At 39.3% G+C, this 11,773-nt stretch overlaps 1 protein-coding gene across 14 annotated transcripts in view; it reads right to left on the reverse strand.

Annotated features, from left to right (window-relative positions):
• Positions 1-11,773, reverse strand: part of CPEB3 (cytoplasmic polyadenylation element binding protein 3) — a 186,615-nt gene that overhangs the window by 62,326 nt on the left and 112,516 nt on the right. For all 14 annotated transcript variants that reach the window (XR_003520390.2, XM_027596641.2, XM_027596639.2 and 11 more), the window contains one exon: positions 10,947-11,036. Coding sequence is in view for 13 of the 14 variants with exons in the window: in XM_027596641.2 (XP_027452442.1) it covers positions 10,947-11,036 (90 nt within the window). In the remaining variant the exon portion in view is untranslated. The remainder of the gene's footprint in view (positions 1-10,946; positions 11,037-11,773) is intronic.

The raw sequence follows: 11,773 nt of genomic DNA on the forward strand, positions 1-11,773 counted from the left end.
TAGCTGGCTGCCTCAAAGTTAATCTGAAACTCACGTGGCCTGGCTTGTGCCAGGTTCACAAACCACGCTGGTATTGTATACCATACCCTTCCACAACTGCATGACCTTGCTCCCAAGGACCAGCAGTCAAGCCAGCCCAGCCAGCGCAGAAGAAATACACGATCACCACAACAAACAGCCACTCAGAAGCACACACTTTACTCAAGGTGGGTGGGAATCATCAGATCGAAAGGCATGAGTTATTCCTGCATAAATCAGCATGACTGTTACTATTCCTGTTCAGCCGGCTGTGCACCTGAATCCTGTGCCCCTGGACCATCAGAACTGAAACTGGCTGCCTAAATGGGTCGCGACAGCTTCCTCCACTCCGCTGCCAGCATCACCAACTTCTGAACATGGTTTCAGAGCCACGTGGTCAATCTCCTGTAAAACATCTGTAGCTGGCTGCTCTCCTCACCTTTGTCCCAGAAGCCTCTGCCAACAATGGTAGCGCAGCTGTAGTGACTACCCAAGAGATGCCAGTTCTTTTCCCTGGCCCCCGCCCCACCGTAAGAGGTGAGACTACTGGCAGTATCAAGAGCAGCTGCTTAGTACAGAACGAGGGGTAGAAGGCTCAGGGTGGGCAGAGATTTTTTTGTAGCTCTAGTGATAGCAACTTTGGACATAGGCTCTTCTCGCAGGAAGGAGGTTATGATAAACATACCTATCATCATAAAAGTTTGTCTGGCCCACCTTGTCCTCCTACTAGTCACATTCACAGCCCCATGTTCAAGGAAGCAGAACTAAGCTGTTTCTTTACTAAGCATCAAGAGTTCTGTGGCCACTGTCTTTAGGATGGCCTATGTCACAGCTAGGTGTTAAAAAATGAACTGGACCAATCAGATTCCCCTTTCTGGAATTCAAGTAGAAATATGAAAACAATTTTCCCACTGGAAGCACAGTCAGAGAGGAGCACACATGCAGAGAAGGGCTGAGTCACGATAACGGTGGGATATTACAATGTTACAATATTACAATATTACAATTGTAATACTACAATATTACAATTCAGAGCTCCCACTGTTTGAATCCCTGCAGCCTGCCACCCCCTTGCATGACACCTCCATGATATCTGGTTCTACCACAGCTCCTACTTTGGGGCTCTCCTTGTCACTTATAACCACATCCCCAATTTGAGGTAGTACAAGAGAACCTCTGATCCTTGTAGTCAAAGAACTCAATTACAAAGCAGTGTACTCACGTCCAGAAATGGTGTGGCATCACCCAAGAGGCAGACTCCCATGGTTACGCTATTTGGGATGTAACCCCACGCTCACAGCTGCAGCTGAAGGGCAGCTCAGACCCAAAACCTCAGCCTAAACCAGCTCTTGGAAATACCCCCGTTATGTGAGCGTGACCAACAGAACAGAAGAATTCAGAGAAAAGCCAAGGACCACTTTCATTTTTAAAGAGCTGTGAAAGTGTCCCACAGGTCACACAACTTGAGTTGCTAATTTTTATATAAAATCCAGTCTTGTAAATAATAGCATAATTTATCAGATTTCATAGTTTAAACCAATATTCCTTTCCCACAAATGATACACACTAGTCAAACAAATAAAAATGACTTCCTTTATAATCCATCAGATAAAATAGCATAAACTCCTGATCAGCCAGGTCCAAGTCTGTCTGATAAAAGCCATATGCTCTTAGGAAAAGACACTTCATCTCTTCGAATCTCAGTTTAAAATAAAGATTATATTTAAATGAGACGATCTTCAAGGAACTTTCCAGCTTCAAAATGTGATAGACTTCTACTCTCTGAGCAAGTAGTGAACTCATCATTTGCAAAGATAAAAGTCATGCATTTAACAAGTATCTGAGGGCCAGCCACTGAGGCGGGTATGCAAGGTACTGGGCACAGAGCAGTGAACAAAACATAAAAACACCCTATTCTCGTAAAACTTACATCCCGATCTAGAAAACAGAGAAACATGTCAGTTTTTCAAGTCACGATAAGCACTTTGAAGGAAAATAAAATGAGAGTAAAAAAGAAATAAAATGAGGGTAAGAGGGACAAAGAGCAAGAGGACAGAGGGACTGCTGTTTCAGAAATAAGGAGATCAGGCACAATCCCTCTGTTCAGGTGACATTTGAGTAGAGGTCTGTCTAAGGGAAGAGATGAGCAGTCCATTCAGAAATCTGGGAAGAGATGGTTTTATTTTGTTTTGTTTTAAAGATTTTATTTATTTATTTGACAGAGACGCAGTGAGAGAGGCAACACAAGCAGGGGGAGTGGGAGAGGGAGAGGCAGGCTTCCCGTGGAGCAGGGAGCCCGATGTGGGGCTCGATCCCAGGACCCTGGGATCATGACCTGAGCCGAAGGCAGACGCTTGACGACTGAGCCACCCGGGCGCCCCTGGGAAAAGATGGTTATAGACAAAAGGAAGTACTAAGGCCCTGAGGAATATTTGCTATTCCTGAAGGAATAGCAAAGAAGTCAGTGTGGCCAGAGTAGTAAGGGAGATAGGAATGATAGGAGATGATGTCAAAGAATACCAAAGATTCAACAGATGTGACCCGAGAGGAAAGGTTTAAATGCTTCAATTCATACCAATGTGGTTTCTGGCTTCTGCAGGGGTCCATTATATTCCAAATCCACAGGCAAAAGGTAAGGCCACACTGCAATTACCATCTATCTAACTTGGAACTAAGCAAAAATGGTGCTACAGATGTCCAAATTAGCATAAACTTTATAAGGAAAATTGCTTTGGGAAGCCATGTGATATCAAATCTGGAGACATTAAGATTTTCATTTCTTTTAACTCTAGTTAAGGTTCTGCCAATTTATCCTAAAGAGAATCCTATGCAAGAAAAAACCACATACAAGGACATATTAACAGGAAAGAACATTATTTATAATAGCCTAAATAACCAACAAGCAAGTAAATTAAGGTGTAACAATAGGCTAGGCAGACTCTTGAAAAATATAAAAGTTATGTAGTAACATGGCAGGGAAGAAGGAAGATAGAAAACTTGTATTTTTTAAAGAATTTATTTATTTATTTGAGAGAGAGAATGAGAGGCACATGAGAGGGAGGAGGGTCAGAGGGAGAAGCAGACTCCCCGCTGAGCAGGGAGCCCGAAGCGGGACTCGATCCTGGGACTCCAGGATCGTGACCTGAGCCGAAGGCGGTCGCTTAACCAACTGAGCCACCCAGGGGCCCAGAAAACTGTATTTCTGCTATAATGACACCCCCCACAAAAAAGGATATATATGAATAGAGCTTGGAAGGAAACAAAAAAATGATGATGGTTGGTTCTGCTGGGGAGGGAGGATTATTCTTATTTATAAAATAACACTCGTTCAGTGCAAATTAGATTTCTTTGTTCTGGTTTTCCTAATTCAATTACAATACTAACACCTAGAATTAAGATAACAATAGAAATTCCTGTGATCATATAGTTGACAAGAGGGCCACACTCATTTCTATTCCATGGTGGTCTTTTTTTTTTTAACATTTTATTTACTTTTTAATTAAAAATTTTTTTTCTTACATAATCTCCACACCCAACGTGGGGCTTGAACTCACAACCCTGAGATGAAGAATCACACATTCTACTGGCTGAGCCTGCCAGATGCCCCTCCATGGAGATCTTCTCAGGGGAACCCTACAATATCTGATGGTGCTGATATACTTTCTTGAAGTTTCTTTCCTTAGCCTACAAGGCCACAAATATGCCCCCAGTCCTTCACTCACCCACATTTCTACTGACATGTTCTCTTTTTCCTTTTAGTTCCTAATAATTTACTTATTATTTGTTTATCATTTTCTTTTCCCTCTTCTCTATAAAGATGACTCTCAAGAGATGTGTGTCTCCAGCCCCCGTCTCCTTTCCCAAACTACCTAATCACAATCTCATTGCCTATTAGTAATTTCCTCTCAGATCAGGTGTGAGGACACACCAAACTCTACATGGCTTTTTAATCAAATTGTCACGTGATCAAACTGGTTTTCTCTCAATTGACTCCCCTACATTCAACAGTATCATGACTCTTCCATTAAGTAGACGTAATTTTAGCACAACCCTACCATCAAACTCTACCACCATCATGATCTACTCCCATTCAGAATCACTGGTCTCTTACTGCCTCTGTTCTAGTAACATCTCAACACTAATATCTTAGGTCTTTGCAGTCCTTATTACTGCTTATAAGCTGGATTAAAGAAAATTCCTAAATAGTTTTTCTGACCCTGGCTAAAACACCAAAATCAAATACAAAAACTCAACCACCTCTCCCTTGCTTAAAAAAAAATACAAAGGCTTCAAGGATATCTAGGTACTATGAAAGTATTCTATATACATTTTCTTATTTAATCCTCATAACAAACTAGAATCAGACACTATTATTTCCATTTTGTAGATTAAAAAATAGAGATTTAGGAAAATAACCAGCCCAGGGACACAGATATGGCAAGGCAAGTAGTGGAACAGGAATCCAACCCAGACAGCCTGTTCCAGAGCCTTTATTCTTGATCACTGGTTACTCGGCCTAAGTCCTAGGCTTGGCAGTCAGGCTACCACATAATCCTGCCTTAATTAAGCCTGCTGCCTACCTCTGGGCCATTCTTATTCCCAAATGAGAATTGTAGAGGGCAATACTTAAGAGCCTTGGGCTCTGAGGCCAGCCTATTTAGGCTCAAATCCCAGCTCTACCAATTAACACATGACCATGGACAAACTGCCCGCTTCTAAATCTGTTTCTTCTTCTATATAAAATGGGAATACTAAGGGTGCTTACCTTGTGCAGTTGGGAAGATTAAATATGATTTAGAAAATAGGAACCCAATGACTGGCTGATGGCAAGCCCTCAGTAAAGGTTAGGAATCCTAATTATCATAATTCCAGCTCCCTGCAATTTCTGCCTATTCTCTTCCTGCCTAGCTTTGAAGATGAAGGTTTTGCACAGCCCGCAGCAATCTGTTCCTCTTCTGCCTGCATGGAATATTTTTTGCTCACTTGTCATTAAGCATAAGTTGATCTGTATTTTAATAAAAATAACAATATTATTCATAATATCTACTGCATGCAGGGACTGCTTTCTTTACCCCACACAAATTTACATACTCATTTTAATCCTCATCATGACCTTCTGAAGTAGGTACTATCATGATGCCTCTTTTGCAGGTGATGAAACTAAGGCACAGAAAGGTTAAACAGCAAGCTTAAGGTCGTAAATAGGCGGAGGAGCCCAGCAAGTCTAGTTCCAGAAACCTCGGCTCTTTACCATTACTTAGTATTTCACACCTGTTGTTTCCATGTCTCCTTTAGGAAACTGCAACCTTCTCAAAAACAAGAATGGTTATCTTCTCTAGATCCCCCATAAGGCCAAATATGAACTCTTTCACAGACTGACAAGCAACAAATATTTGATGGATTGATATTCCCAAAGCCGCATAATCACTTGCATCAGAACCTAAGCCCTCTGTTTGCATTTATTCTGTTCTCTCACCATCCCTTTTCAATAACTATCTTTAAATTACCTGTACCCAAGCTATTATAAACATAAGTGACAATGATTACCATTCTGTACGAATGTGGGATTGGGTTCATGCCCTAAGACTTGGAAGAACCTCTCTTTCCAGACCCCACAATTTCAACTCTGCTATTCCAGAACTAAAAAGTTTGCAAAGAAGATCTTGGAAAACTTTTCCTCACTAGTTCGGCTAGAGTTGGATTTCTTCTCATCATCAAGAACTAAATGCAGGAAACACAAAGCAAGACTTTGCTTCAATTTTATCAATAGCTATTTGAAAGTATTTTAAAGATTTATTTATTTATTTTTGAGAGAGTGAGAATGAGAGAGAGAGAAAGAGTACATGAGAGTGGGGAGGGTCAGAGGGAGAAGCAGGTCCCTCGCCAAGCAGGGAGCCCGATGCGGGACTCGATCCCGGGACTCCAGGATCACGACCCGAGCCGAAGGCAGTTGCCCAACCAACTGAGCCACCCAGGCGCCCTGAAAGTATTTTAAACTGATATTTCTATTTGACCCAACTCCATTCTTCCTTCACCCCAAAGACAAACACCACACAAATGCCTTCATGTCCACTCTCTCTGGGGGATGAAATCAATTTAGGGAAGAAAAATAAATCCTACTGTTTCAAGGCTCATTCTTTTGCATCATTTTCTCCTAACATTCCAACCACACTTCATTTATTCAAAGGTACTAACGCCCTTTTGTACTCAGTCATTCCCATATGGTACTCCTCCACTTGGAACCTGCTTCCCTAACTTTCTAGCTAACTCCTCAATTTTTAGATCTGCTTAACTGTCATCTTCTCAGAGAAGCTTTCTCCATATCCACACTCTAAATTGATCAACCCTTTTTAAAGTCACTGCACTCTCTACTTATCCTTTACAGAACTATCACAATTTGTAATTGTGTTTATTTTTTGACTAGTTGATTAATTTCTTATTTTCCCCACAGGACTATAAGTTATGAGGTCTGAGACCAAATTATGAAAATACACATTCTGACTTCCCTGCCTTCCTCCACCTTTCATGTTCTGATTATTGCTCTGGAGAACAACAAGCAACTACCTGCTTGTGGCCTACAGACAAACTGATCCACAGGACTTTGCATATCCTCAAATGGCTGATCAAATACCTCAGTGGTCTTTGTCCTGGAGAGAGCCCCAGACTCCATTACCTCCCGCTGTCAACACAGCCCAACAACACTTAAAGGGACAACTGATGTGCCTGGTCACTGTTTCTCTACATGGATTTTAAACTCTCCAGTCCATTGAAATGGCCATGGTTTTACAAACCCTACCCTTTATCTGTACAGGTAAACCTGCCAGATGAATGAATGTGTATTTCATTAGGCATATTCTTTCTGAGAAAAAGGCGAAAGGTCTCCATAGTGGATGGTTCCTTTCTACTTACACATAAACCAAAATGGACAGCCAAACAAACTGTACCTAATGGCCAACCTAAGGTAACCTAAAGAAAAGTACACTCAGCATGAAAGGCATTTCCAAGAAGGCATGGACCTGAATTAAAACCTAAGGAATTTCAGGAAAAGTAGAAATAGCAAGGGGGCATTATTAAGAAGGCACAGAACAGATAAGGTGAACTCCTTAGACGTTTCCAACATTCAAAGCAATGGGCATGGATTCTCAAAGTTACTTCAATCTTGGATGACACCAAATCTCTTTAGGTCCTCCCAAAACAGGTCAACCTTCAGACTTTAGCTGAAAGCCAAAACACAAAAGGAGCCAACAGTATAACAATTATTTCTCTTCCCAACCGCTAATCACAGGGAAGGCAATCTGCTCTGCAAGGATGCAAGCCTGTGGACCAGAACTGGGATATCTAGATTTTCCTCTTGGCCTTGCTGTCAATGGCCCATCTCAACACTTAACCTCAGGTGTAAAATAAAGGCACCAGATATAATGTTCAACAGTTCTATATTATTATGCTGTTATATAGGAAAGGCACCAAAAACCATGGAGTTAACAGAACTAAAATTTGTACTGCTCATACCAACCCAAATGTTTTCTCTTCAATTCTTAGTAACAAATTTAAGTAGGATATTGTAAACATGACATATATACAGAAAAGGCAGACAAAATTGGTGATCCAGAAACCATTAGACATAAGGTATGACCGAGAGAAGTAAAAATGTTTATCTTTGAAAAGAGAAGACTTAAAGAGAAACTAATTGTCTTTTAAGTACCAAGAGACAGAGGTCACAATGATAATTTATTCTACTTTACTTTATAGGACACAATTGATTAGTAGGGTAAAGACTGCAGGGAAGCACGTGACGCAGTTGAAAAGCAAACTTAAGAATTAGCTAGGTCTAGCAAATATATAGACTTCCTCTAAAATAAACTGCCTCCTTTGTCACTGGATGTCTCAGAAGCCACATGAGTAGCTCCAAAGACTGTTTTAAAGCAGGAGGCAACAAACTTTCTGCAAAGGGATTTGAGGGCCACATATAGTCTCTGTTACATATTCTTCTTGCATGTGTATTTTTACAACTTTTAAAAATATAAAAACTATCCTTAGCTTACAGGCCCTATAAAAACAGGTAGTTTGCGGATTCCTGTTCTAGAGAAGTGCTTTCCAATAGAAAGATGAGTCACATATGTAACTTAAAATTTAAAAAAAAAAAACACCAAAAAAACAAAAAACACCAAAAAAAAAACCACACACAAATTTTCTAATATCTACATTTTAAAGGTAAAAAGAAACAGATGAAGTTCATTTTATTTTATTTAATCCAATACATCAAAAAATTATCATTCTAACATGAAAACAAAATTACTATGAGATATTTTACCTTTTTCTAAAACTAAGTCTTCAAGTCCAGTGTATATTTAACACTTATAGCATATCTCAATTCAAATTAGTCATGTTTCAAGTGCTCATTAGCTACATGTGTCTAGCAGCTATCATTCTGGACAGAGCGGTTCCGGAGAAACTTGTACACTCCACTGAGAAACAGAAGAGATAACCTTCCAGTCTTCTTTCCTTTTTTTTCTTACACTTATTTACTCAAACTGATGAGGAAAAGAAATGTATTAGTCAGTAAATGACTATTGAGATGACTGGCATGCTACTAGGAAAAAGAAAACTGGATCTCTTCTTGTACCTTACTCCAACATGAAGTCCAGACAGAAATGAGAAGTCAATCTAAAAAAGTAAAATACATTCAAAGGCCAGTAAAGAGAAAAGAATGCCAAAAAAAGGGGAAAGGGATGTTATTTTAACCATCAGATTGGCAAAGATCGAAAGTCATTTCCTCAGACTCAATAACTCTGGTTTACAAATCAGATACTATTGGTGGGAACATAAACGTATATGACCTTTCCTAAGGGCAGCTTTGCAATCTGTATAAATATGTACCTCACTTCTGGAAATTCACCCTAAGAGGCAATGATAAAGGGCAAAAAGATGAAGGCACAAGGGTATTCACTGAAGCATGATCCATGAGAAGAAACAGCTAGAAGCAACTTAAGTGTCCATCAATAGGACAGAGTAAATAAAATAAGGTCATTAAAGTTATGTAGGTCTCTTACACAAAGATATGAGGGGGAAATGCAGGTTACTGAACAGCAGGTACAGTGTGATCCCATTTATTTAAAATGCAAAATTTCATATAAATGTTATATTCATAAAGAGAACATTAGAAGGAAATTTAATAAAATGTATATAGTGATTATGTCTGATACAGGTAGGTTTGCAATAATTCTCTTGGACACATCTATATACGTTTCTCTTCATTTTTTTAATGATGATCACCTGACACTTTTTATCCCAGAGTTATTTCTATAACCTTCTCAGCATGTTTATTTTTTCACTAGCACTCTTAGAAATATCTCTTATACATGTAATTTTACAGAGTGTGTTACATGCACCACAGTGTGGTGAACACATTCTTTCACTGAGATAACATGTCTTGATGCTCACGTGCAACTTGTACTTTTTATACATGGGACCTTACAGAGCATACAACCTACAGCACAGTGTGGTGAACTCATTTGCTCACTGAAATAACACTACTCTGATTCAAGGAATTATTAGCACTCTTAGAAACACGTTTTAAACATAGTGTCCACATGTACTACGAGGTACTGAACACATTCCTTCAGTGAAATAATCAACATGGTGATTTTATCTTTTCCGATTAATGTAAAACTTTTTTTAATAAATATGATCTTTTTTTAAAGATTATTTATTTATTCGATAGAGACACAGTGAGAGAGGGAACACAAGCAGGGGGAGTGGGAGGGAGAAGCAGGCTTCCTGCAGAGCAGGGAGCTCGATACAGTGCTCAGTCTCAGGACCCTGAGATCACGACCTGAGCCGAAGGCAGATGCTTAACGACTGAGCCACCCAGGTGCCCCAAAACTTACTTAACTTTAAAAATTCTTGGAGATAATTAAAAAGGAAATGTTAAAAGTAAACAAACAAAAAACCAAAAAGTAAACAAACAGGCTCTATTTAAGTGAGTAACTTCTTTTCATAGGTTATAGAGAGAGTGGGGAGAAATATAGGTGGCAAAGAAACCTAATAAACCAGACATAAGACGAAGTCACCTGCCTTTCCCAAGTTAAGCTATAATTTCATTCCTGTACGAAACACGGGAAGGGTATTTTGACTCCATCTTCTTGTGGTGACTAATGTTATATAATAATGTATATCAAAAAACCCCAATTCTTTAGAGATAAAAGACATCCTTGAAACGTAGCTACAGAATATAACACATGAAGAAAACTTCCTTTTTAACCCAAAACACTCTTCTATATGATTCTAGGAACTTACCCGAGTTAACATCACTAGAAAAGTTCCCTGAATTCTGCAGAAATGACAAACTATGAACAAAGTAATATATTTCCATGTCTTCGTAAATTACCAAAAAAGCCTACCAAACATAAGGGATGAATTCACGTGAAGAGTTCTTTGCTGGTTTGCCCACCACCCCTCAACAAGCGAAGTCACTTAAAATACAGACATGAATAAAGGTAATTTCATACAATGTCACTTTTCGGCCACTAGGTTTTCCAAGTTTGGGGTTTATAAGATCTATAAAACTACAGAACTATGGGATACAAACAAAATTTGACTCTAAATAATCTTTTCCTCTCCCATCACTGACATTCTTCTAACCCCTAGATTTTTTTTTCTCAAATAATGAAAATTTAGCACAAGGCTCATTCACAACGGACTCACAAGATCTCACTGTCAGTACAAGAGATGCCCTGAAACAGTGTGCTCCTGGGGGAATAGTTTCCAAATGAAAACAGTAAGACACAAAAAGATGATTAACATTAAAATATTTTCTTAATTAGGGGAAAAAAGCCAACTGCTATTTCAAGAATTAAAAGGCTGTCCTTTATTGAATGTCATGCCAGCTCTCCAACAGGCAGGCAGTGGAGACATTTTAAGTGCATTACCTTTAGGAGGAAAATATGACTTGCTTTCAGCTTTGTGAGGCCAGTCTACAACGAGAGGTCCAAACCTGCGAAAGCTGGCAGTGATCTCATCTACAAAATAAAGAAGCAATCTTAGCAAGAGAAAAAAAAATATTGCAAACAGAATAGCATAAAGCATGTCTTTTTATTTAAAAAATACTTTGAGAACTATTTCTAAAGCACTTTTACAGAAGCCAAACCTACTAAGTGAAATACAATTGTTTGACAGGCACATTTGGTTATTCTTTTTTTTTAAAAAAGATATTTATTTGAAAGAGAGAGAGAGAGCGCGCGTGTGCGCGCGCACAAGCGGGGGGAGGGGCGGTAAGAAGGAAAGGGAGAAGCAGACTCCCCACTGAGCAGGGTGCCTGATATGGGGCTCGATCTGAGGACCGTAGGACCACGACCCTAGCCAAAGGGAGAGGCTCAACCAACTGAGCCACCTAGGTGCCCCTAACTACATATCCTATAAAGAAAGTATTTCCAAAGTTATAGCTCAATTTACCTTTTCCTTCTGACTCCTGACTCAAAGCAGAAGGTTATAACTTAGCTCCCACTCAGATATAAGTTGTTACTCTCTCAGCCATGATCTAAACTTTGTCTTAAAAAAAAAATCCAATCGATAGATGAGATTAACACTAATATGAGAATAGTTTGGAGGAAAATGAGTCTCCAGCTCTGTACAACTTTAAAGCAATAAGTCTTAAAACTATTTTTAGACTATTCCTTTCTCATCATGAAAAAAGAAAATCACGATAAACTAGAGAAATGTCACAACTAGAACAATGCTGACAGAACAACTGTTTTAA

This window comes from Zalophus californianus, chromosome 15 (assembly GCF_009762305.2).
Source record: "Zalophus californianus isolate mZalCal1 chromosome 15, mZalCal1.pri.v2, whole genome shotgun sequence".
Taxonomy (NCBI): domain Eukaryota; kingdom Metazoa; phylum Chordata; class Mammalia; order Carnivora; family Otariidae; genus Zalophus; species Zalophus californianus.